Raw genomic sequence first — 27,979 nt, 5'->3', positions numbered from 1 at the left:
GGCCACCTCTCCAAAGGTTGAGCAACTCTATAATGTAAGCTGGAACCATGAGAGAATAGTTGTTACATGTCCAAGAACAGCAGATTTTCCAATGTCCTAAAAGAGGGGAAGTAAAACAAAGCAAAATCCTTACTGAGTGCTTTTAAAAATACTGTGGGCTTTCTGTATTTTCCCCGAAAATTAATTTTTAAAAAACCTCTGAGACTAATAATCATCTTTCTTTAGTTTATTGCTTAGCTTTTAAAGACAAAATTATTTAAGAAGCTAAATGTAACCACTTAACGTGGCACAGACGCATTTCAAGAACAGGAGTTTGCAATAAAAAAAAAAAACAAAACAAAACACAAGACAAACCCCATTTTTTCTTTATTTTTCCCAGAGTGGTAGTGCTGAAAATTAGAGAATTCTTGAAAAAATAGCAGAGAAGCGGTCTCCAGGGCTCTGAAGCAGACGTGGCATCAGGGAAACAACCACTCAAGCACACAAGTGGCATTTTGTGATCAAATTTATTTTTTGTTTAAATTTCATTTACTTTGTTTTACTGTAATTTACACAAGAGACTGCCAAGTAAACTAGGTATTTTACATTCACCGCACATTCCCTCAGATCCCCACAGTTGTTAGAGAAACGTTAAAACCCACGCGCCGGGCTCTCGTTACCATGTGCGCCCAGGCTCCCAAAGATGCTGCAGATGCCAGTGAGAGTTAAGTTCATTAAGAGGAGAGGATGAGACTCTTTATTTCACAAAATTAGCAATCATCTTCCTCGCATCAAACACTTTGCAGACAATGATTACATGTTGACAGAACCTATTTTACAACAGTGCTTGCTCAGAGAGTAAACATCAGTCTTGATCCTGAGTACGCAGCGGACATGTGCAGCGTGGGTTTGTAGTCGAGGCTAGCAGGGTATCGCAATGCAGAAGCACCCTTGCCTGAGTCACTACACTTCGGCGGCAGCACAGGAACAGTGGGAAAAAGAGAAGCGGGACGGGACTGCCAGCAAATCTGATTACTAATGTGACCCTGACTACAGGGGCGGGTGTGTTGAAGGAGGGACAGAGGTTAAAGAAGACAGTTTGTGGCCTGAAGGCTTCAACAGGATCATTCCATTCAAGCTTCCAGGACTGACAGGAGAAAAACTGGATGTGGACAGAGAAAGCTGATAAAATTCTTCCCTAGCATTCGACCTCTTCTTTCAAACAAAAAGGTGGCAGCAGCTTCTAACCTCTAACCAGCGTTTTTTCATGATGCCTATTCACTCGGGGTATGTTCTAATGACACCCGACTTCCGAGCACAGCCAAATGGGTGGAGGGGCACTGGCCCCTCCGCAGGGCCTCCTAACCCTGGGCAGGCAAACCTCATGCTGCCTCTTAAATCTTTCCTATTTCAAAGTCAGCATCTGCCCCTTAAAACTGCTCCACCATGAAAAGAGCAAATCAACACCACTATCTAGAGGCTATCGTGTAAGCTGCGAGGAATCCAGACCATTTGCATAGTTTCCGATTGTAATTTCAGAAGTCAGTGTTTTCTAAGCAAGACTCCGTGGAAGCACTGTACTTCCAATTCTTCTAAACAGCTTACAATGCTATTCATTTCCTCATCGATTTCTTTGTTTGCCTAACAGGAGCCTGAAAATTGTATAACATTTATTATACATCACAAAATCATCATCTCCATTTTTTTTGCTATTTCTGATGTAGAAAAATACTTGAAATTTAAAATACAAAAATCCAATAAAAACCGGATTTTTTTTTTTTTAAAAAAGGATTTTGTCCCTCAGGGCAAACAAGTTAAAAACTGGCTTATAACTTTACTCCTTACTAATGGACATTACCCAATTTGGCTGTAAGATAACGACCGTCCAGAAATAAGTCGTTACATACACACTCAGAGTTTACATTCCAGATTCATTGGAATACTAAAAGATTTTAAATAAATTTTTCTGTGGGAGTCTTTGCTTATGAGACTAAAATAAAAATTTGTAAGAGACTGATTGAAAAGAACAGAAAAGTAATAAAAGGCTATTTTATATATGTATATATATATATATGTATATATATATTGGTCCACAATTTCTGACATTTATGAAACATACCAGCTACTATTACCTTGCAGTCAATTTGTCCATTAATGAATGGTATTACTCTGATCATTAAAATCTGTTTCAGCTATATATATTGAAAATATTTTCTTTTGAATTCTTGCTGAGGATACAGTACTTTGGAGAAATTGTATTAATCCCTTCAGGATGTTTATATGTACATATATACACTAGCGTGTGTATTTTGATCTGCAGCTCTACATGCGTTTTATATACAGCTACAGGCATACACACACAAACATATATATACACGTGGCTGGGAACCTGTGCATGTGAGTACATAATCACAAGCACATGTCTAGGAAATGCCAACACTGCAAGATCCTGGTCAGACTCCGCTTCACTCGTCACTGGCCGCACTTGTTCCCCTCACTTGGCCTTGATTACGTAACTGCAAGGAAAGTGAAAGAAGTGCAGCATGTGAAAATTCAGGGAGACACAAACGACACTAGACAGTAGCTCGTTGCACACATTTTCCTGGAAAAACCCTCAATGCATCACAACTTGTAGCAGAAAATGGACCTCAACAATCGTATTAAGAAAATTTAAATTTATCCTCTTAATAATTTTGGTCTTACTAATGGCATAACATTTTGTTATATCAGAGGGAAAATAAACTAGGAGTGAATATAAATTACAGAAGCATAGAAGAATTTAACAAAAACAGTAACTTGACTTTTTTTTTTTTTAAACGGAACAGCGAATTTACAGGATGGGCTTAGGGGAAACCCAGCAGAACTCATTCCTGCATATTTGGTATAATCGTGCCTCCCACGGTCTGTGATCACGGAGCAGGCATCACAGGGAGACAGCAGCAAGAACTACGGCAGAGCGAGAAGTGTCTATCTTGTGCTTTTCCTCAATAAACACCGTAGTTCAACATTAGCAAATGACGACGGTGTACTGTTGATTTTGTTTACTCACACTGATTGCAGTATGTGGGGTAGATTTCAAGGCTCTATTATCGTTCTAGGAAAATCTCTACTTTGAACAATAAATTTGTGTTAGAGAAGTAAGACCACAGAAATGGTTTATGTTGTAAATAAAAACCTAAGTGTATTTAAACATATTAAAGATAACTGGAGTGTCAACATAAAAGAACACTTTCTGGTGTTCAGGAAACAAACTGAATGGATCATTGAGGTTGGCTCTTATTGGTACGGGATACAAGATCTTTAACTTAAAATGCTTCCACATATTTCCTTACTAACCTCAAGTGGTCCCACTGAAAAATAGGTCAATTAACTGGCTATTGATGAGAAATCAGCTGCCTTTAGGACAATGCTACACAATGAATGAAACAGTGTGCACTCAGCAGCTGGTTTCTGACCCAGTGACTCCAGGAAGTAGTTCGGGATTATGAAATTCAATCTGTTCCATGGATAAAATTTTTACACAATAGTAACTCAACTGTTCACTGTCAATTTCTAAAATACAGCCTCTTAAATTGTAAAAATTAAGCCATGTTCAACACGTAGTCTCTCCTCAGCAAGTTAACAACCCATTACCAAAAAGGTGTTGGTTTTTAAGCGTCCTTTTACCCAGGTCTTCACTTACACAGTTTGATATTGTCTCTGACCCTACAGGGGACTCATCTAGACATCAGCAGCCGACGTGCCTCGGACGGAACCCTTCTTACGCATCTAAACGTAAAATAAAATCATGAGCTGCTGAAATCACAGACTCTATATTGGGTTAGTAAGCAAGGGGAGGAAAAAGGGTCTAGAAAAGATTAAAGCGACCACTGCCTGTTTATAACCATTTCCACACACAGAATGGAATTTTGCGGCCCCTTCGGTAATCTTAGTCTAAGAAAATCTTGCAAAAGGATTTTCTTACACGGCATAGGAAGTGAGTGTCTATTCTTGAGTCTAGGAAACAAAAGCCTGCAGACTGGTGATGTGAAATGAGCAAAGACAGCCAAGGGGGAACGACTGTTCACCAGCATGACGTGAGAAACGCCCCGATGGTCTGACTCCTATTCTTACGGTCCCCCGGCCAGAAAGGAGGCCACGAGGAATGGCCACCTCTGCTGCTTCTGAGACCAGGGTGCCTCCGAGGAGTTCTTTACGGGAAGTTTATCAAAAAGAGGAAGAATAAGCAAGCCCAAGAACAATTATAAGAAACAATGAAAGACAGACACAGGGATGCATCAGAAAAGACAGGCATTCATAAAAATAGCCTATGGACAACTTAAAAAACTCAATGAGAAATTAAGGAAAAGAACATGCAGAAAAGGAACAAACGCAATAAACACATTTCTAAGACTCAGCCCTTATCCCCCACCCCCACAGAAGTGCCAGCTGAGGACAAACGCAGAAGGTGGGCCCCAGGTATTCTCTCAGCTGCTGGGCCTGAACCCAGGGTTTCTGCGCAGGGCTGCAGGCACTGGCATTCCCCTCGTGCCTAACCTCTCAAGATGCTATTCCTTCTCTCCAGGGCCAAAGAAACCCAGTTCTTAAAATATTTGTATCAAGTTCTATCATCAGGTGTTGGGAATACAGGACCTCAAGGAAAGAGGGAATTTCCCCACGGTGCAGAGGACTTGAGCACGTCCTGCCTCTTCAGGAGGCGGGAGCTTCCTGGGCAGACGTTCTGGCCTACAAGCACGCTGCTGCCCAGACTCTGGGAGGCTCCCAGGGCAACCGTCGGGGCTCGGAGCAGCAGCACTGCGATATGGAATAGAGCACGCCCTCCCCAGTGACCTGAAGCTGACTGAAATGGGATTTTGTTATGATCAGCAGTTAATGCTGAAATTTTCCTTAAAATGCTGTTGAAACTTGTAACAAAGAAACTTCCATGTACCTCCAACTCTGAACCGATGATAAGATTCCTACTAACTTCTTGGGGGAATCAAGTTGAGTCATGTGGGTAAAATAATAATGACCTTCTAATAATTTTGGCTTCTGTGAAACTACTTGTCTCTCCTACACCTCCCTTTCAAGTGTAATTACCAACTCAAACTAACAGACTCGCCTGAAGAAGCAGCTGAGACGGCAGGCTCACTGCCATGGGCAGGAGCGAGTTCCCACCTGCTAGTCAGGGCTCCCATCTCATCCACACTGGGGCTGTTCTGAGTCCAGGGATCAGGAGACTGAGAACTTGTGGGGGAAGAAGAGGTCTCAGCCAAGTCCCGCCCAAGGGGTCCATAGGTAAGGCAGGGAGGGCTCTATCTATCACCCTTTAACTCTGACCCCTCTTCCTCATGAGAGTTCAAATCAATAAAACTAAGTCCGTTTCTGTTTAGCCTGGTGTGGGTAAATCATTTTTGGAGTTGCTAAGGCTGTATCATGAGTTCAGTGTGAGTGAGTGTAACCATGATGCTTGCTTTCTTTTCAAAACCCAGAACTGTGCCTCCCCAGAGAAGCCTTTAGTGAAAGGCGAAAGACTTATGCAATGTGAAGAGAAACCAGAGCACACACTTTCTGTGCAACGTTGGGCTGACAGCAGCTGCTCAAAAGGGCTGGAGACAGGGCTGGCAGGTGTTGCTGGAGTCTGGAGCACCTGGAGGGAGCAAAACCAGGCGAGGCAGGGAAAAGCAATCCGAACTGAGCGGTGGTGGTGGGTGCTTCTTAGAGAAGGGCACTGACTCTTGAGGAAGGGAAGACAGGTTGGTAAGAGGCCCAGCGACAGGCCATACCCAACCAAGACTTACTGTTGCCTGTTTAAACATTTTGACCGGACCAGCCTAAAAATAAGGTGGTAAGGGACAGTCTTCAGTGCTTGCCATCTGGTCACCTCATACTAGTAGTAAGAGAAATTGAGGTCAAAGAAGCTTCCACTGGCTGGCCTACAAACCAAACCCCAATTTACACTGTTTTCTCTATGGGAAAACATGTTCCAAATTTCAAAAAATCAACTTAAAAACTTTTGGAACAAAATCCATTCATAAGTTGGAGACTGCCTGAAGTTTACTTTATGTATAAGATAAGGTTAAAACATTTTATTGCCTTATAAAGAAAATATGTCCCAGTCCTCTCAGAAGGTTTGTATAAAGCTAATTAGAAGCAGATCTGCCGTAATCACCAAAAGTAAGCAATTTTAAATAGATTCTTTACGATGCTGCGTTCCAGACAAATAGATTTCTTTCTGTGCCAAAGAACCTGATTTGCTGCCACTCTCCTGTGATGAAATGGAGTTCCTGCCTCACACACAGGCATCTGTCAAACACTCGCCCGCAGGGTGTCCAAACCTGACGCTGCTGGCAGGCCTGGAGGCGACTGCGTGGAGAACCCGGACAGCCCGCCCCGGACACTCCTGGGGCCCGTCTCCCCCATGGGACCTTACTTACAACTGAAAAGCAGCGCAGCCAAGAGTGAGAGCAAAGGCAAACTGAAGGGCAGGAGGAAGTCAGGGAAGAACCTGTCCCTGGGAGGAATGGGGTGCTCGGGCAATGAAGGGCCTGCGCACTGATGTGGGGGCAGCCAGGGTGGGTTTAAACTGTGAGACATGGCTGCTGATCTCTGGCCCGAGGGTCACTTGGATGTGTCTTTGCCTAAAGCTTAAGAAGAAACAAGATTTACTGTCAGCTGTGGGAGGGAGAAGGGTTTTCTGGAATCAGTGGCAATATCGCTCCTCTTATCTTTCCTACAGAAGCAGGAACTGGGACTTCCTGTGCTAACATTAGTAACTTAGTGTGATAACGAAATGAACCAAAGCAACCTGTCCTCATGAAGTGGGTGTCTAAAGGACTGTGAGCCAGATACCATCAGAGAGAACTAACGCAGAAAAAAGAATTTACAAACCACTGGGCATCTTACAGGTAACACATTCTAAATCAAGAAAGTTCTAGTCTACTTTCATGAAAAGATGCTCAACGAAAGAGAAACCAGAGCATGTGAAGAGACGTTAGTGTCTGAGAAACTCAGTTTTGATAAGGATATACAGGGTAAGGACTCTAATAATACTCTTCTCAATTCTAAGTCTCTACTTACTAAGCACACAGACAGTACTAGGAAGGGAAAATTAGAGAATTTCCACAAACAGGAAGTCTTACTGTTTCTAGTTCTTTCTGAGTTTCATCTTCCATTCGCCTAATATCTTCCATTGTCAGGTCAATCCACTTGTCAATCCAACAAAAAAGCTGGCGGTGGAAGTTTGTAAATATCCTTTTTTCTTGCTTTTAAAACAAAGAAGAAAAGTAGTATAAGACGGTAAAACTCTAAGATTAATGACACATTAACTTATATGTCCCAATTAACATATGAAATTGATATATACTTGTTTTGAAAAGACTACTATGTCGATTAGTAGAAATCTTAATTTCATACTATTACCATTTTGTAAAACATAATAAAAAGAAAGATTTCCCTGTGAAATGTGAGGCAATTTCTCCTTGCAAAAGAAGTATGATTTAGTAGAAATTGTAAAACATAAATGTGGTGTGTACATTCTAATCTTACAAAAACTCTTGCTGGACCTGATTTGTTTTCACCTAAATGTCAATCACCAAAGGTCAACTCAATTTCTTTTGCTATAAAGCTGTGTATTATTCTTCTTCACTTCTCTGCAGTTCAAAGGAAAACTGTGAGATGGAACACAATAACATACTGCAAGAGGAGTCCTGGGTTCTTAGGATAAGATGTTTTATTAAATTAAGCATTATTACATACTCTCCATTAACCTTTTTACTCTAATGTTATTGTATGTGTGTGTATATATATATGCATACACACGTATGCACGCGCGCACACACACACACACCATACCATATATATAATTAGTGATTATAATTGCTGGATTATTTAAGTTCTATTAAACTTTCCCAAGAACAGAGAAGTGCACTGAATAGGGAGTACTTTAGTATTTTTGGACAATCTTCAACATTCACATTTTTTTCCACGAACAGAAGGGGCTTCATCAATTACATGAGTGACTTGTATTTATCAGAACTAGACTGTTAATCTATTATTGTGATCCAAGAGGAAGGAAGGAAGCCAATATTTACAGAGTGCCTACTGTGGGCCAACTGCAAGCAGGCCCAAGAATAATCAATTTCCAGACTTTAAGATCTTTAAAAAAAGAGAGAAAAACCTGTTAGAGCAGTTACAGTTTAAAAGTAAAAAAAAATATGGTGGAGCTCTGCCACCACAACTAGTGCGGGTTCAGAGATACAAAAGGGGCTTCTTTATGCGAAAATGGAATAAACATTCACCCTACAGGAAAAGTAAATACCAAAGAACTTTCCATATTCCTTATGTGTTTATAACCATGTGTATTTTTATACAACTGCATTCCCCCCCTTTCTAGATTAACTGCCCCCGTCACTTTAATACAGGAGTCACAGAAGAGATGGTCAGATTCTAGACCCTCAGATTTAGTATAACTATTCTCAGCGAGAACCCCTGAAGAGAAGACACGCCGCAAGAGTGCGAAGCACACATGAAAGAGTGTATCAGGAGAGAACGTGTGGAAGGCATGAGGGACACGCAGCTGAGCCGGGGTGAAGGAGCACCTCAGCAGGCGAGGTCTGATCTCTCTCTCCAGCCCACGTGGAACATCATGCCCCTTGGGGACATGCTGTGTGTGGAAAAGGCTCTCTACAGAAGAGCTGAGCAAACCACCAGAAAAGCGCTTTACACAAAAAATTGCTATGCTCTTCCCTAAAGCGAGCCCCTTAAAACCTCTGCTGGCATGTCTTTGCTGTTAGTAGGAGGAAAAGAAGGGCAGAGAGGAATTATACACAGACAATAATTTTTACCTTATGGGGGCCGCGGGGAGGGGGAAGCAAAGTGGTAACACAGAAAATATCCCATGAGTAGCTGCCTCAAAACCTTAACCTAAATTTAAGTCGCTGCATTTTGAACAGATTTACCTTCTGAATGAAGTTTTCTACTTTGCTCTGCAGGCCCCACCACTTGAATTTGATGGTCACCAGCTTATAGGCGCACATCTGAGGGCAGTCAGGGTTGCTGGCCAGCTCCTTCTAGATGGGGAACATTGAAAAGGAGAAACCGCGACTTAGATCTTTATGTTTTGATTACAACTGACTGTTGTGTAACGACATCACAGGCACGCATGAAGAAAATCAGTCTCGTGTATGTGTTTAACTTGGGTATTGGGAAATTTGAAATCATTTTAGCAAAAGCAGCCAGGATTCCCGTTACTGTCCCTCCTTCCCCAGACAAAGTTACTTCCTGACTCTACGGTTTAATAGGTGCACTGCCGTCTTCAGACTTCCTATTAAATACCAGATTGCACTCACATCTTATCAGGAGTGAGCCTTTAATTCGTAAGGGTTCTCATAAAAGCATTACCTTACCGCCACCGTGCACGTGGTGAGGCCCCACACAAGATGGTGAAGAGTTGGCTGTCTTCTGTGCCTTCAAAGGCTGGCAAGCGGCAAGGCCCTGTTTTATTAACTGAGCTGTGTGTGCGCTGTGCTCAGCTGGTACAACTCAGGGGCATGATACACAATAGTTCTTTCCTTCCCTTATTCTCTCATAGTCATATTTACTACTTTGTATTTGCAACCAAAAAAATTAAATAAAGCTTCCCAAAAGAGGAGAAAGTCATGTGCAACACTATGGGGACCTTTTTAAGAAAAACTAAATTCCTGAGTAAAAACATAAAGCAGCCTTTCACAAGGGTTCTCCCCTTCTCTGCCACTGTTTACAGCTTCACCCGGCGTTCGAGACGTGACCATGCGGCATGGGTCACACAGTGTGCCGCTGTCACTTCCTGTCAGCCTCAACTCACTCACAAAGCCCACTTTCAGTAGCTCCCTGTGCGGACAATTACTCTTTCCATTTAGCCACATAGACACAAATCCAAAAAATGATGAATTTCTCCCTCTTATTCTAAAACTCCAAGATTATTCTTCATGTGTCCAATCATAGCCCCAGACCACACTTCCCCGCGAACTCTCACTAATGTTCCAGTTTCAAGTGAATTCTAAGGGTAAGATGTATGAAAAAATTCCACTTTGGTATCATTAATATAACTTAATATCCTATAGAATCCCGAATGACTGACCAACTTTTCTCAGAAAATCTCTTCTGCAGTAACAGTTCATCTTCTGAATAATGATCCGGTACACGGGTTAAATCAATGGGGCACTACCACAAGCACTTAAGATTATTATATACAATAAACCGCCCCCTTCCAGGTGAGTCTGATGTCAACAGAAGAACTTGGCTAGCTTAGTTCTACTTTTGCAAGATTTCCCTCCCATAAAAGTACCACGACAAAATTCAGCACTGGAGCACAAATACCTGCCCCTTCCCCAAACTCTATGAACAAGTTTAATTCAGTAAGTGTTAAGTGGGTGCCATTTACAACCCAATTGTGCTAGGTGTTGCCAGAAGACACAAAAGTTGGCAGAGAGGAGAGTAACTATGTATATAAGTAATGATAAAAACCGCTACTCCTGGTGCCAACAAGCTCCCAGAAGGGACACCCTTCCGTTGTGGCTGCTGTGGCCCTGGGCAAAACATACCCATTTGCAACTGGCCCTCCCCCCGCTGACCTGCATGAGCCATGCATTTAAGCTGGACCGCAGTGTGTGGAAGTAGTCAACCGACCTCCCACAGGACATAGGAAGCTCGAGTGCCTCAGACTACTGAAATGATGACAAAACTGGTCCTTCAGAGATCTTTCTTCAACAAGCCATGAGCCAGTGTTACGGTACTCTCCAATGAGCGTCACCGAAGACCTTCACGAGACACACAACTTGGTGTATGTAGAATACGGCACTTAAACTTGTGAGCTGCAACTGCCCAAGAGTTCCCACCATGCACGGTGACTTCCTGTGTACGGTGGGAGGGATCCTTGACCTCTCCGGGCCTCGCTTCTGTCAGCAAAAGGAAAGGCTGGGCTCTAGCAGTGCTTTCCATCCTCCACTCCTGCGACATTAAAAGCAGGGGTGAGTGAATTTAGCTCCTCAAGAGTCAGGGTCAGCCCAGGGCTGCGGGAGTAATGCACACGGCTTTGACATCCAATGCTTTGTCTTAACACTTCCTATACTTTTGCATTTTCTCCCCATAGTATCCCTAGGCTTAACAAAATATCCCCCTGCCCACACAGGCTGAATGTCCTCTGTGGCAGAGAACCGCTGCTGCGCCCCTTAGATACGCTCCTGGAGGGGGACCTAAGGTGCCCTCCAGACGGAACAGTCCAAGGTCCTACTAATTGTAGGCTGCTGATAACTTCGTTCTGTACCTCCAAATCATTAGACACCAGGTGCTAAATGAAAACCCTGAATATTTCTAGTACAACACCGACTCTTCAGAATTCTCCCACCATTTTATAAAAACAGCAGGATCAAGCATGGTTCCAATTAAAGGGTGAGCTAAATTTAATATAAACATGCCTATACCAAACTAGGGCTCCAAGAACAGAGCAGACACGTGATTTCAACAATTACCTACATTGTTTCTCACATTCTTTCTAGTGTCTCTGGCAGGCTGCTCAAATCAATTACAGTAATACTGGTAATTTATGAAGTAATAATGGCCTACAAAATTTAGTTTAAAAACCTGTAAGCAATAGGACAAAAAAGGACCAGTTCTCTAAGCTATCTTCCCCAGATCTAAAATGTATTTTCAGTCTCAATCTGCTTTTTTGTTTTCCATCTAACAATTATGAAAAAGAAAAAGTTCAGGGAAGAATATGTAAACCAATTAATAACCAACAGCCTGCTGCCTGCCTTTCTTGGACTAATTCTCCGCGGTATCAATGCCTCACGCAGGAGATGACTCAGAAACAGACTCTGATAGCCCTAGGAGAAACCGAGGACACAGGAGCTGGGTATTTCCCCCCGATTATTATTACTATTATTAATATGTGACGGCTGAGGTCTCCTCCAATCCCAAAAGTGACTGATGCAATTCACCTCTTAGTTGGAGCTGTGGTCTTAAAACAAGTGATTAAATTAAAGAAACAACTGTAAAATGTCTCCATACTTACAATGATGAAACAGAAAACGGTGAAACTGCCTAGATGCAATAAGTAAAGGCTGAAAGAATCCTTCGGAGGCCATCTCTTCTGGGGCTGGGATCTAATACTGTGTAATTCGAGTCTCAAAGCTGTTCATACCCTATGTGCAGCATGTACCTTTTAACCTGGTAATCCTACCTTCAGAAACACGTTCCCATTCATCGGGTAAGAAAATGAAAACGCTGTAGATTTATTTGTAACAGCAAAAACCTGGACTTTAAAACTCGACACCTACTGAAGGGGTGGCGAAATACCTCACAGGCCTTCCAAACAATGGCCTTCTATGCAAACAGCCCTTAAAAACCATCTTTTTAAAGAACAATTAACAATGTGGGAAAAAAAGTTTAATGTGAATGTAAATAGGTACCTATGATATAAACATTTGTAACAAATAAACTACATGAGTCATGAAATATAACAGTAATTAAATAATGTGCCTATAATTGATTTTTATTCTCTATGTATAATTCTTTATTTTCAAAACAATATATAAAGATCATTTTATTAAAAAACTAATACACATAAAAAATAAACTCTAAAAAACTCTCAAGATTTATTTTTCCCTAAATTACCTAGGTACTATTTCAAATCTTTATTCTTTGACTACAAAAAATCTAAATGTTTTCCTGGTGGCTTTCTTCTTTTTGGTGTTCAACAAATCAAAGCTAAACAAAATCATGCTGAAAGCTGGACTAATATCTTTAACATATAACTTTAGTTCAGTCTGTATCTAACTTTTCCTAACCTTTAACTTCTAAAGCAAAAACAAGGTATATATACAGAGGAAAATAGAATCAACCTTCAGAGTTATCAGAAATATTCTTGTGGAAAAAACATGTTACTTTTATTAAAATGTGAAGTCTCGAAGGAAGGAATATTTGGGACACCCCCGCCCCCTCCATTCCAAGCAATGTCCTCGGGTTGACAGAACCCAGAGGAGTTCCAGGTTGTCTCCCAGCCCTCAGGAGGCTCCCTGCTGGGGCAAGGCAAAGCCTCTTTTTTTGACTTTAAACAATACGAATGTTTTCTGATTCTTTTCTCTCCATCAGTTGAAAAAAACAACCAGAAAGCAAAGAAAGCCAAAACCTAATTCAGATCATTCACACATAATTCCCACCCAGCCCAAACCTAACACTTCCTGACCTACTGGGAAACAGGATTAACACTCCTAATCTATGAGTAAATAGAATTATTTTGTAGATAAATAAGATTTATATAGACTAATGCATAAAAATTTGAAAGAATAGAAACTAAAAGGTAAAATATGCATGGTTAACAAAATACAAGAACAATCAGAAGTTCTATAAAATGAAAATTGTAGACTCACAGAAGAACCCCAAATTATGACTCATTTCTACATAATTTATATTTCATCTGTTAACACTGCTAGCACTAGCTAGTTGTGAAATGTTTCCTAAATTTTATTTAAATACTTTGTGTATTCACTGAATTCCTTGCATTTCACGTTTCTTACCATAAATGAAGCCCCCCAACTCAAATCATGTTTTCAATTTAAGAACGTGTATTAGGTTACTCTGAGGTATGTGGAGGAGGCCTAAGGGGCAGTAATGTATACTAAAGCCACACAACATAACTAAACAAAACCCAGCATGTTTAACTGGAACGGTGTGCAATCAGCCCATGTTGTCCATATGGACTAGTTTCTTGTACCTATGACAAATATATTCAAATGTAAGAGAATTAAAACAACAACAACAACAAAACCACAACCAAAGGCATTCTGAAAACTCATTTTCTAAAAATATAGTTCTCATACAGCCTTGTGCTATTGGGTTAGCCAAAAAGCCCGTACAGCTTTTTTCTGTAAAATGAAAGACACATCTTTCATTTTCACCAATAACTTTATTGATTTGGGTATTTTTAGTATGTCGGCTATCTCCCTCATGGTAGAACGCTGCTTGTTCTCAATTAGTATCTCGATTTGACTGCTATCAACTTCAACTGCTCTACCTGACCGTGGAGCATCGTCTTGTCCAGCGAGAAATCTCCAGCACCAAACTTCACAAACCACTTCTGACATGTTTGATCTATCACAGCACCTTCTCCATACACTGCACAAACCTTTTTCTGCATTTCAATTGCTTTTTTTTACCTTTCTTGAAATAATAAAGTATAATATGCAGAAAATGTTTCGTGTTTTCTTCCATCTTCAATATTAACTTGGTAAGTTTTTATTTAATGCAAACTGATATAGCAGCTGTCACAATACAATCTAACAATGGTTTTGACTGAGGTTAAAGATAACTAAGCGCTACTAGAGCCATCTTATGGAAAAAAACAAACTTTTTGGCCAACCCGACACATGTCAACTCTCCATACACCTCTTCCTATTTAAAATGTATTGGGATGAAGATGGGATAGGCATATGCTACCTTCAAGTGAAGGTAAACACTTTGCAAGGACACAGCCATTTCTAAAAGACTCACACTCCCTTCGTATTTTAATTTTTCAATTTAAGGCAGTCTGAATGCTCAATTTCAGCTGTTGACTTTGCAACATTATGTTTCCAACCCAGATTTCACTAAGCAAGTTAAAAATAAACGCACGGCTGGGGCTGCTGCCAGTGCATGCATCAGTAAATATCAACACAAGATTACGGAATGTATGTGAAGTATGTGCACTGTAATTCCAAGCAAACCCGATCCCCAACTCACAGCCATTCCCCCTCACCTCTGTTTAGATTTTGGTAGTCATTTTGACAGATCTACACTGGACACACATTCTTTGTAAATATACGGCAAGTCCAACATTTGAATTCATTCATTCATTCCTTTATTTATTTTTAGAGAAAGAGAAAGGGAAACGGAGGGAGGGAGAAAAAGAGAGAGAAACGCTTCCATTTGTTGTTCCCCTTACTCATGCTTTCACTGGTTGATTCTCGTATGTGCCCTGACTGGGGATCGAGCCCACAACTTTGGCACATTGGGATGACAGTCTAACCAAAAACACTTGATTTTTTTTTGGTTTAAGATAGTTAACTGGCATCCAGCAAATACTTCCTCAGTATCGACTATGAGCAAACATCTGTGCCAAGCAAGCTAAGTCAGTCACAGAGCCTATGGCTGAAAACTCAGTGAGTAATGTGGGAGGAACAGGGGCCAGGGAAGGGAGAGAGAGTAAAAACAGAAACCCCCACCCTGACACAAGACACACAAGTGCTGTGAGGTCATCAGCAAAGGCCTCCAGTGGGGTTCAGAGGTGGGAGATTCCTATCTGTTTGGGCAAATAGGAAATGTTAAATGGAAGACATAAATGTGAGATAAAGTTCAAAAGATTAAACTAATTGTAAGGTAAAACTAATGTACAAAAATAAGCAAAATGAAATTAAGTCAGGAAAGCTTACTGCCTGTGAGAAGATATCAGTCACATTTTCCATGTCTTCAAACTTGGTATTTTTGTAGCTCTCACCCATTTTATTAATGAGAACTATGACATGTGCTTCATGCTTGTGTTCAATTACTCTGGGAGTGACACTATATACAAGTGAAACCACAAGTTCACCCTTCAAATGAAACTCATGAAGAAAACTTTGTGTCCCTGACAGTGTCAGCAGACACTGGGCAAGAAGCCCAGCCTACCGAATTACTTCTTGGACCTGAGTAAGACACTTCATTTCTTCAGGCCCGAGTCCTTCAGTTCCGCCCTTGAACGGAGGCATTTGGTTGCCACAGTAAGTCTAGAACTAATCATGTATTGCTCTTGGGGCTCTTAGCCTCCCGAAGACATGCAACAGCTTTTTTGGTAGCCTCTGCAGGAGTTGCATAATTTATACTGTTAAATACATATTTTTTAAAAACTGAATTAAAAACCTAGTTGTCAAACCAGATACTCAAAAATAATCAGCCATGTTTTAAGGTCTGCTTTATTATATATAATTCACAATGTGGTCTAATCAGAAACTAATTATTAAGCCTCATTATACCACCCACTATGGCTTTCAGATGCAGATTACAGGGAGGGAACAGCGTTTAAAATGCCTTCACATCCTTCCTGGGACTCACAGCCACGTCCAGGGGAAGACGCGCAGAACACCCTCGGGCTCTCCCTGGGTGGCATCACAACGGTGCTCATTAGCCTCCTGAAGACTCTCTGGGCCACTTTCCGGCCAGTCCCTATTCCAGAGAGATTTCCCCACCTAGCTTTTACCTTCTCCCTCCCCCCAACTTCTATTCTACCAACTGCCAGGAAGAGAAGGAAGTCCTGACAGTGAGGCAGGAAACGCACCAGCACCCAGCAAGCCACACACACGGCTGCCCTCCACTGGTTTGGAGGGTCCAGAACGGCTTTTCCGGCAATTCTAAAATGCTTCCAAAGTGTGACCGAGCAGGTAAACCGTATGACAAACTGTTTTGAAAGGCTAAACTCCAACTGCCAGAGCTTCTGCTGACTGTGTTAACTAATGTAGAAGACAACTGGGGCATGCCTTTACGATTAGAAACAGCGTACCACTGTCAGTATGGAAAGTAATACAACTAATAACAATACAGGAACAAACTGTTACATGCACTCACAACTGTAAACCTACTTTTGCCCCACCATGTATAAAGATAATATAAAAGTCATCACAGGGTCTGGACCAACTTCTTCATTTGACCTGACCCCTTGCACTCCAGTGTTCAGGCCCTGGCTGAGTCTTCTGAAACATGTCAAGCACTGGAAGGGCCAGATGCTTTGGCAAAGCCTCTTACACAGACCCTTACAGGCCTAATTTTTAACTATCATATATATGTAGACACAAAAGCTTAAGTCTTTGGAGGCATCTGGATTAAATGAAGAAGAAATGCAGCCATGCCATGGGATAAAAATGACATCACAATTTTCAAAGGTGGTGTTTCAATTTGTTAAAACGACAACTCCTCACCAGATCAGAGGAAGCAAATGGGAAAACTAAAAAGGAATCCATATGAAAACTGTTTTTCATGGACCATCAGAAGAGGCAGCCACACACACAAAGCCCCCCAAACACAAACCAAAGCAGGTACACACCTACACACACACACGCACAGTGCTACTGAGAAGCAAGACATTTACATCCACAGAAACACATAATTCTGCCAGAAGCAAAAGTCTTTCTCAGGTGGTAAGTCACTCTCCTATTACTACGCAGAGTAACTTAATCAAGTGTTGAAGACAAATAAAATATATTCACATGATCAGATTTTTAAAATTCTTTTTATCAGAGGGAAAATGAACATACAACTAAGGCCTGCATCTCTGTGATTGTAGTTTTTGAAAAATCAGAAGGATGCATCAGGCTAGCAAACAGGTCTGTGTTCTTAACCGACATGTCCAATACGAACATATCCCTGGCAACCCCACGGTCCCCTGCTAGTGAAGACTTTCTGACCTGTGTGGCCTCTGCTTCAGGGCCAACCCACATCAAGCACTCATTAAACACACATGACATGGGAGTATCCGACAACGCCCAGACACTAGAAGCAGGGAACCCTAGATGCTGCAGAGAAAAGGAGTAAGTGTGTCATAAATAGGGTATCACTGACCGCATCAACACCGAGAGATGACGAAGGCTCTTCATGCTGACGATGGTAAGAGCTACCATTTACTGTGTGCTTCCTCTCTGCTGGGAATGCAACATTCACTCATCACTTCACTTAGTCCTCACAACCACCTTCTGAGGTAGTTACCATCATTCCCATTTTAGAGTTCTAAAGACAAAGGCTCAGAGTTTGAATTAAGTTATTTAAGTCACAGCTTGTGACAGATTCAGGATGGATTTTTAATGGATTTCCCTTAATGCCACTGTCACCTACAGATTCCTTGACCACTGGAAACATGACTGGTGTTAATTGGAGGCATCAAATTCTGGCAAATGTCATGACTACAGAGAACCACACAATTGCCATGATATGACACAGCATAAAAGGTACGGACTGGTGTTCTGGAATCAGTGGCTTAAGAGCCAGAACTTGCTAGGCATCCACGCCTTACACAGTTCTCTGACAAACACTGAATCAGGTGCTACAGGAGTGTCAGATACCCTGCTGTTCCTTCTACAACTAGCATCCGTGTTTCTCTAGCCAAGTTTCTCATCTATAAAATGAAGCCGTTGTATTTACCCCACAGGAAGGTTGTGAAGATCAAGTATGACTTTGTATAGTGGCTGGCACCAGGGAAAAGTTTCTTCCCCCCTTTCCAATCTGGTACAGACAAGCAGTAAATACTGCAGTAATTCAGAAGGAAACACCAATGCAGGATAAGTAAGGAAAAGCTTCCAAGAGAGCATGAAGTTTGCGCTTAGCTGTGAATATACTTCAGAATCTGTGCCAGTAAGGCGAGTTTTGCTGGAGGGCACAGGAGGCCTCCAAAGTGGCTGTGAGCTACCAGGCAGCACTCACACACACGTTCTTACGTGTGGAGCCCTGGGTCAGTGGGTCCACAACGAGATGTCTTCTTCCTTTTTGCTTTAATTGCCATGTACTTCTTTCCTGCTTTCATATTTCAGGAGTACAAAAACCTCCAACAATCATCCTTCCCAGGTGCCTTCAATGCCACGATGAGCACACTTATTGACAAACAGGGCCCACTGAACACGGACAGGATCAAATCAAATCAGTCAACAGGTTGCTATTTTTCTATTTTGTATTATCAGCTAGTCATCCTTCTTATTACTCTTTTTTTCCTTTGCAGGAGTAGACAGATGGTTTAATTAGTTTATCCTGATTACCCTAGTTATTTCTGATCATGGTAATTCACTGAAATTCAGTTAAGCAGTAACTCAATTTATAAGAGTAGCTACATCCACCATCATTTGGCTAAAGTTAACAATCAACAGGCAAATGGGCAGAAGGGGCTCACTACCAGCCAGAACTCTCCTAGAGAAATAATAAACTATTGCTTAATACACACACACACACACACACACACACACACAATGGGGGGAAAGACTCTATAGTGCATCCTGAAACAATGTAAAATTCACATATTTCTAAAACCGAAACCTATTCTAGAATCTTAAATCATCATTAATCGATAATAGGAGACTAATCAGTGTTAGTTTAAAAGGTGAAAATCATAAATAAAGGAATAAAAACCATACTCCAAGTTCCTAAAAGTCTGGAAATCATGTAAAAGTCACATTGTCAAACTACTTTTGCTGCCTGTTATAAAAACTGGTGAGGAGTTCCTTGACCCCAAGCATACTAGCCCACCACGTTATGCAGCATTACCCTTGAAGTTTACACTTGAAAAACTGGTCATTTGAAGAAAATTCAGTATTTAATTTGCCTCTTGAGTCTCAACCACAGGTCCCTCATTCCCTGTAAAAGTAATGGCAGCTAGAGAGTTACTACTTATTGGAGCAAGACGGCCTTTTAGAAGACGTGGCAACCTTAGAGGGCGCCACCTGTCTGCTGCCCTGGCCGGCACTCCCTTTCAGAAGGCCACCGTTAAACCTCTTAAAATATAACCAGAGACATTGAAGTTAAGAACAATCTAACAATAGCCAGGGCGGGGGTGGGGGGTGGGGGCGGGGATAGTGGGAAGAGGGTATTACAGGAACTACTATAAAGGACACATGGACAAAACCAAGGGGGAGGGTGGAGAGGGGGGAGGGAGGTGGGTTCACCTGGGGTGGGGTAGAGGGATGGGGAGAAAAGGCATACAACTGTAATTGCATAACAATAAAAAAAAAAAAAAAAAAAAAAAAAAAAAAAAAAGACAGGCAAGTAAAAAAAAAAAAAAAAAAAAAAAAAAGAAAGGCTCCTCCTGTGACTGCGAGCGAGGTCTAAACTCCACGGCTAGAAATCTGGATGGGGGTAGGGACTTTTTAGAAAGATCCGTTACAGTGATTTTAGCTCATGCATACTGAATTTGTTCCTCGCTTTGTAAACGACATGTATCACTCACTGGGTATTAAGTTAAAAGTCTCCAGTCGTGGCCATTGAACTGGGAGAATCTTGAACTCTACCCAGAGTACAAAAGTGAAAATAAGATAATGATGAATCACCTTCTTACAGAAAAAATAAATCAGATTCATTCTTCATTTTAATTGACACGCAAGACCGTCCACAAAACAGCCTGACACCCATGAAGAACCGTGCCATGGGTTCCCTGTGGGGCTGTTCCAGTAATCCCCCACCTGCAAGCAGCAACTAGCACCCAGACAGGGTTTGTCAATGGCCTGGGACGAGCTTCAACATAAACAGACTCATTATCAAGTAAAATTCTGTTGGGGAGACTCTGCTCTGGGCAGGTTTAAGTTTTTATGCTCCTTTTCTCCTGTCAAATTAGCTGTAATAACTTGCCAACAACATATTAAGCCTTCTGTATGGGTTTTCATTTAGTTTAGCCAATGTCTTCAAAATGCATTATATTTCTACAGCAATTTCAACGATTACCTTGACATTGCTTTCTTACTTCCCTGAATAAAGTAAGGATGTGCTCTTTATTAGAAACTCCTTGCCATCGAAATTGTTCCCTGGTGTCCTGCTATCCAAAATATAACTATTAAAAGGCCAGGAACAGAAGCTTGGGTGAAGGGAGCTTGTTCAGTTTTTACTAAGACACAATTTAGATGATAAACCTTCACTTAACATGGATTTTTGTACTGCTTTGAGTCTCAAAAGAGAACAGTACAATCCCCACAGACTAAATCACTTGTCTCTTTCAAAAGTTATCAGAACAGCATTATGCTGAAAGTGACCGTCCGGCTAGGTGCTGTTTGTTGATGCAGCACAGACCTGCTGGCCAACTGCAACTGGCTGGAGGGCCTTCTCGCAAATAAAACTGTTTGTGTGCCATTGCTATTTTTCACTTAAATGTCACCAGCTCTTCCAGACTCAAGACCTGTCAAGCGTTCTGTTGCCAAGACTCTGCCTGTCAGAAAGGTCAGCATCCAGTACCTTCCAGTTGGGTCCCAAAGGGCCTCTCTTGGTCTTGACTGACTGGAATAAGGCTGGGTCTTCATCAGCTTTGTAGTCCTGCAAAGCAAAACAAAGTCAGAGGTAGAGAAAAAAACAAAACCCAGAGAAAATTCTTTAACCTTGCCAGAACAGTACTTTAAAGCTAGTAGGACACAGGACAGAAACTTACTAGGCTTATTGTGCTTTTCATAAAATAAAAGTAGAACAACGCTTCCACATGGCATTAAGTTTTCACTTTGGTTCTCTTTGTTTTAAACTTTTACCTTGAGGCAAGATGACTATACAATAAAAAGCAGTAAGAGTCTGAACTAGCTGCCCACTGGTTAATGGATAGCCATCTCCAAGAACAAATCTTCTAACATTTTTCAACAGTTTCAGGACTTTGATATACATATAATCACATTCAAGAAATAAAACATACCCATCCCAGTTTTGCCAATACCCACAGAAGATAACACTGGATGAACCCCCCCACTACAGAGCAACTACTGCCACTGGGAACGCAGATCAGAACTACTGACTCCACAGCATTTCCCATCTCTTCCACGGTTGGGTCTGTGGTGGGTACTTCGAGAAGGAAGCCACCTTCTCCAAACCCTCGTCCACAGAGCCATGGAGTACACATACCTTGGCTTCCTCACCGAAGAGGTAGCCTTTGCACTCATGGTAGAATTTCACTGAGAAGGGAGACAAGGGAGGAGTTTATGACTCCTTATGGGACCACCTCAGTTATACATCAAGTCACAGGGGAACCACCCTAAAATTTAGGTTTTATGTAAGGTTCTAGTGCGTGTAAATTCTATTTCCCTTAATATACTCTTCCTGATAGAACCAGAAATGAACAAAGTAAATCTTTTTAAACCTGTCTGCTTTACAAAAGTTCTGTTGTCACACATGCACGCACACACACGCACACAATGTGCAGGAAGATATAAAGTTACCTTTGAAGAGCTAAAGTTCAGGTTGAGTATAGTAACAATGAACAGAGATCAGCTGGTCAGTTGAAAATACTACACAGAAGGAGCCCTGCCCTTCTCAAGCAGAATTTCCAAACCAGAGGTCCTTCACGGCATTTCTGGAGGGACCACATTCTTTGGGGGAAGTGCCCAGTCAAGTCACTATTAAAAAAATCATTGTTCCAGAGCAGGCATGTTCCAACCTTTTCATCTCATGACTCACACAAACTAATCACTAAAATTCCGGAGCACACACAAAAATTTACTTTTTGCCAATCTGACAAAAACAAAAAAAGATTAATTTTGATTCATTCACACCAGGCTAGTATTGTTGACTGTTGTCATTTTTTTATTTGATAATCAAAGGGAAAAGAGGTCAGTGTCCCTCACTAAATAGTCAGGTATTGCATGTTTTAAAAATTCCTGCACACTGGTTGGCAATCGCTGTTCTACAGATAAGCACTGAGTATATTATAAAGCATAAAACACATTTTCACAAATCAGTGAAAGCATGCTGAGAAGCAGCCAATCAAGACTCAACAGCTACTTAGTAAATGCGTATGATACATTAATAACTCCTAAAGAGAAAGTTACAAATAACGTATGTGAGGAAGAAAAAAATGTGAGGTTCGGGTGAAAAACAAAACTTTAAAGATACCTGGGTAAGTATATGACCTTGAACTAGAAGCCTGTGTAAGGAGTGTCTAAGAAGCTATAAAAAGGGCCAACATTGGGCTAAAATTAGTACACAAGCGAAGTCAGCAGGCCACGCAGGGTCCGTGTAAAACATGCAACGCGGCGCAGCCACAGGCGTTAAGTCAGTGGGTACTGTCCCCGAGTGAGAAACTGGAATGAGCCGACCGCAAGGGGTCGGCCAACCAGGGTTACTTCATGTATCTGGCCCCATCAGCAGACAGTTCAATTGCTGTTATCTAAAATGAATTCTGAAACTCTTATTTCAAACCACACCCTAAAAATTAACAACTTCATGCTGACTGAGAAAAGAATCACCTGCACAGGGGCGGTCTCTCAAGGCCTGGATTCACAGTGAGAAATTATCCATCGTGCTAACAAATAATTATGAAACTCCAAAAACACTTTCTTCTAGGTCAGAGCCTTAGAATTAAAGCCCAGAGACCAGCTTGGTTTTCTCCAAAGATGACATCATTTAACATCACTATTAAATAATCCCTTTTGATATCATCTCCCTCAATCAAGGTCTATTTACTCATCAGCTACCATGTGTAAGCAGGGAGTGCACAGGATGCGAAGCCATACTCCAAGGGGTAGGGAGAACCAACACCTGGTTCTTGCTGGGAGAAAGACAGAGAAGCAAACAAAGAAAAGGTAACTGAAAGCCCAGGGAGTACCCGTCAATTGCTAACAGAATGGAGAGAAGAATGAGTCAGGATTGAAACCAACCAACACCAGCCAAGGATATCTATTTTTAAAATGAGTTTTAACATTACGCTTAAAAGTAGGAAAATCTTATTGCTAAGATGCACTGCATTAAAATTATTTATGATTAAATCTTAACTATCTGTTCAGTGCCCAGAGGCCTGGCTAGTTTTTATCCTATTTGAGGGACAATACTTTCTTTTTTCTTTTTCATTCGTTGGGGAGTGACCTTATGGTGTGATGCTCACATTTTTTTTTTTTTTTTGATTCAGAATCTGAAATGTTAAAGAGCCTCACATGAGTTGAACAGTAAATACCACATTTCCTAAATCTAATAAAGGATGCTCCATTATTTTATATACCATTAAGAAGGAAAACATTTCAGCCAATAAAATATGCTTTAACTGAAAGACAAACCCTGATTTTGAATATAATAAAATGAGGGGAAAATCAAGGGAACAGGAATCTCAGAATGCATGAAATAGAGAATGCAGAACTACCTCCGTGCATTATAAATTTGCCCATGCCAAGAGAGAAAGAAAAACCCCCACAACACAAAGTGTACACAGTTGTCAGTAGGGCTAAAGATACAGACCACTGATAGAACACACTAAGGATAGTACATAAACCAAGAAACAACTTGGTCTAAATTGTGGTCAGCATAAATTATTCTCATGTAAGGGTAAATTAATTAAGGGGGTGACTCATCCCAGGAGATGGACCTAAGTATGATTAAGGCACCTGTTAAGGTAAAAACGTGAGTGGATGGATTACACGAACTTCTCTGACAACACCCCTTCTCCTTTCTAAACCCAGCTCCATACCAACTTCAGATTTTCAATACCTACTTGACATAGATTAATTAACTAAAGACCATGGAATAATACTTTAAAACTTCTCCACTCTGGGACTTACGGGCAAGATAGAGGTGTAGGCAGACATTCTTCGCCTCCCTGAACAACCACAAAAAGAATTACAACTAAATCTCAAAACAAGTAACACCCAGAACTGTCAGAAAATCAAACTGTATGGAGGTTCAACAACCAAGGATTTAAAGAAGCCACATTCATCCAGACCCGCAGGAGGGGGCGGAGATGTGGAGATGGGGCAGAGGCGAGGAGATGAGGTGCGGCACTGAGAGGTGGCTGCAGAATGGGCACGGGCAGTGCCACATTCAAGTGTGGTGGGTAAAAATCAGGAGGGATACCTTGGGAGCGAGCGATCCCAGTCCCAGGCCAGTTCCAACACTGGGAAGATAAATCCCTGTGACTTCTGGCTGTAAAAACCAGTGGGGATTGGGATGGCAGAAGAACTGTGGGACTTCCAGGAAACTTTGCTTAAAGGGCCCACACAGTCTTAAAACATAACCAAACCCACCCACTCTAGGACTTAACACCAGAGCAACCTGGAAGGGTACCAGCTGCATATGGGGAGTGGGTGAAGTGACTGGGAACAGGACAGGTGCCCAGCAGACTCTTAAAAGCCAGGCAGCAGCACAGTCCCCTCTCTGAGCCCTCCTCCACACAAGAGCCACAAAGTAGTGAAGCAGGCTGCCCCACCCTGGCCATCACCGAAGGCTCTGCCCCACACAATTCCCTAACAGAATCATAGGTATTGAGATCATTTGGAGTGTTATCAGCTGGGAGGGAGAAGAGGGAGAAGGGGGGGAAAGGTGTAGGGATTTAAAAGCATAATTGGTAGGTACAGAATAGACAGAGGGATGTTAAGAATCCTAAAGGAAATGGAGAAACCAAAGAACTTATGTGCACGACCCATGGACATGAAGGGGGGGCGGTGCTGGAAGGAAGAGGGGTACTGGGCAGAGGGAGAAAAATTAGGACAAGTGTAATGACATAATCAATAAAGTATACTAAAAAAAAGAAAAGAAAAAGAGAACTGCAAACAGGTCCTGGCTGGGTAGCACAGTTGGTTAGAGAGTCATCCCCATACACCAAAGTTGCAGGTTCAATCCCCAGTCAGGGCACACACAATAATCAACCAATAAACGCACAAATAAGTGGAACAACAAACTGATGTCTCTTTCTCTCTCTCAAATCAATAAATTAAAAAAAAAAAAAACTCTTAAGAAAAAAAAGAGAAAAAATCTCTCCACTATGGAGCTAACTAATACTCTGTTCCACAAAGTATATATCTGAGCCCTCACTCGTAGTGCCACTTGTTCACTGGATGATTTTCTGAACTATGGATTCACAGAATTATAGAGCTGAACTGAACCCTGAAGACCATTCAAGCCGCCTCATTTTACACACGAGGATGCCACAGTCCAACAAGGAGACAATATGGACCTCAGTACAAGGCTTCTTCGCCTCTGTCCTGGGCTCATTCCGGTACGCTGCCCAGCGGAGGGGTCAGAAGGGTGTCTACAAATGCCAGATAAGCAAAAGCACATTTCAAAAACACCAAAAAGCAGCAGCATCAGACACCAAAGTAGATCTACCGTAAGAAATGAGTGTATGCATATAAAATGTATAAAACATACATATAACTCTAAAGCTAATTCTTCTTCCCTCTCAGGGAGGAGAGTTTTTTCTCTTGAATATAAAGCAGCAAACATTAAAGATACACTGAAAATGTAACAAAACCCAATTATTAACACTAGCACCTTAATCCTGACATATGAGAATAATGCATCTTGTCAAAACCTAGGAATTTTAGAGGTTTTTTTGTTGGTTTGAATGCGTAAATGTTTAATCAGTTGAATTAAGTAGCAAGATATTAAAAAGCAGGAAGCAGGTGTAGTTTTAACAACCGCAGTATTGTATTTCTGTAACAAACATTTAATTTGTTGAACAGTATCTTCTTTGCTGCAATTTCATTGTTAGGTATCTAGTTTGGTCTTTCTGTATTTGAAAACTGGCCGATTTATATCCATATCACAATGAACAAATATATTCCTTCATGTATGACAGTTTCAGCATACAGAATGCAACCTCAGCTCCCAATTATAGCTGCAAATGAGCAATAGTGTGGAATGAGACAGCCTGCTGGCTTTGTTAGTATTCTGTCTCCTTTGGGATCCCAAGGGGAAAGGGAGCCTCTGATGAAGAGAAGCCCTTGGCTCATGGTTTATTGTGCTTGCCACCAGCTGCAGACTTCTCATCTCATTAGTTCTTTTAGAATACTGTGGGTGAAGACAGCTGTAGCCTACTTGAGTCTTCAGCTCCTGGGTATTCTGAAGGCTGAATTTGCTATGCATTTTCTGTAATCCTTGGGAAAAAAAAAAAAACACAAAACGCAAATTCACTAGGCCAGGGAAATGTATTTGTAAAATGAGTTTTAAAATCATGTTTAAAAGTAGAAAAATCTTATTGCTAAGGTGCACTGTGTTTAAAGATTTTTATGATCAAATTTTAATTATCTGTATAATGCCCAGAGGCCTGGCCAAGACAAGAGCTTAGTAAAACCATCATTATCAAGTTAAGGTGTAAGGTCCCCAGACACTGCTCGCTCCACTAATACTAGTGGCCGAACAACAGAAAAACACAATGGTATGAGCACACGGTAGATTCGGATTAGTGTTAACACAGCTCTATTTAATTGAAGACTCCTACTTAAGAAAAGACGCAAGTGAAAGTCGAGACACCCTCTGGAGAACACATAAAATATAATATGGTAAATAAATGAATTACTGATTCTCCAAGCTGGAGTCACAGAATACATTCATTTGATTCTGATAAATTCCTGCTTTCTGTCACTAGAATACAGAAGTTGTGCTGCCTCTTGGGTGTGCATCTGTTACTCGCTACAGCTCTCAACAGAAACCAGATTCGTTTTGAAGACAAAGAATATTAGTTTTAAGAATCTTTAAGCATAGTGGCTGTTCCCCAAAAATCAAGTGTAAAATTCAAGTACAACCTGCCGAGATAACCTAAATGTCCTTGAGCCTGGACTTAACTCATGATTATGAATGGGGAAGTGAGTGAAGTGGTGGGGGCAGGCTGGTCGGAGTGTCCGGACAGCTTGTGGAAAACCAGAAATGAACCCCAGACACCAGAAACTATCTCAAGAACCACACAGAGCTTCCCACAGGTGAGGCTAAATGTAAACTAAGAGAAAATGTCCCCAAACACAAGCGTTAACAACTTCTGGACACCTGCTTATAAATGAGCACCAGCACCACAACCCCCACCCTCCTGAAAAAGGAGAAACCATTCTACAAGGTAAACATAAAAACTTGAGAGAGATACTGGGATCCTGCCACCTGCTGTAAAACGCTTTCCTTTGGCATCGCATGATTAGCTGGATGTCTATCAAACAACTCAAAGACAATCTCTGAGTTTACAGTGCACGGGGACTGCCGCGCAGCTTCACACAGCGCCTTTCCTCTAGTCACGCCCTAAAAATAAAGACCAGGGTGGGGGGAAAGATGAATTACACGTGAAGGTAAGCAGCAAATGTCATTCATTAGCACTTTTCAGTATTATGGCACTTAGAAAACAAGGGATTCCTGGATCCTATCACCACTGACCCTAGCGCATAACTAACTGGAGTTGACAAAATTCAAGCCAGACTCCAAAGGTGAACCCTATTAGTAAAAAATGTTTGCATTAAAATTCGCAGGTAACAGAGGTGTAAGGAGAAATAACATTTACTAACTTGTTTAAGAAACTCATTTGAACAGTTATTTTCAAATAAGCAGCTTTCATTTCTATTTTTAATTA

At 41.4% G+C, this 27,979-nt stretch overlaps 1 protein-coding gene and 1 pseudogene across 2 annotated transcripts in view; both read right to left on the bottom strand.

Annotated features, from left to right (window-relative positions):
• Positions 1-490: 490 nt before the first annotated feature.
• PITPNB (phosphatidylinositol transfer protein beta) overlaps positions 491-27,979 on the bottom strand; it is a 66,337-nt gene continuing 38,848 nt past the window's right edge. The window contains exons 8-12 of one of the 2 annotated variants that reach the window (XM_024567210.4): positions 20,923-21,000; positions 8,919-9,029; positions 7,101-7,223; positions 3,662-3,747; positions 491-2,495 (exon numbers count right to left, since the gene is read on the bottom strand). In XM_024567210.4, the coding sequence (XP_024422978.1) occupies positions 3,700-3,747; positions 7,101-7,223; positions 8,919-9,029; positions 20,923-21,000 (360 nt within the window). In that variant the 3' untranslated portion in view covers positions 491-2,495; positions 3,662-3,699. The remainder of the gene's footprint in view (positions 2,496-3,661; positions 3,748-7,100; positions 7,224-8,918; positions 9,030-20,922; positions 21,001-27,979) is intronic. The other variant, XM_024567209.3, reaches the window with a different exon arrangement.
• On the bottom strand, positions 5,433-5,522 carry LOC112310919 (U5 spliceosomal RNA; annotated as a pseudogene).

This window comes from Desmodus rotundus, chromosome 7, assembly GCF_022682495.2.
Source record: "Desmodus rotundus isolate HL8 chromosome 7, HLdesRot8A.1, whole genome shotgun sequence".
NCBI lineage: Eukaryota > Metazoa > Chordata > Mammalia > Chiroptera > Phyllostomidae > Desmodus > Desmodus rotundus.
Note: the sequence above shows the minus strand (reverse complement) of the source record. Positions and strands in the feature narration are given on the sequence as shown.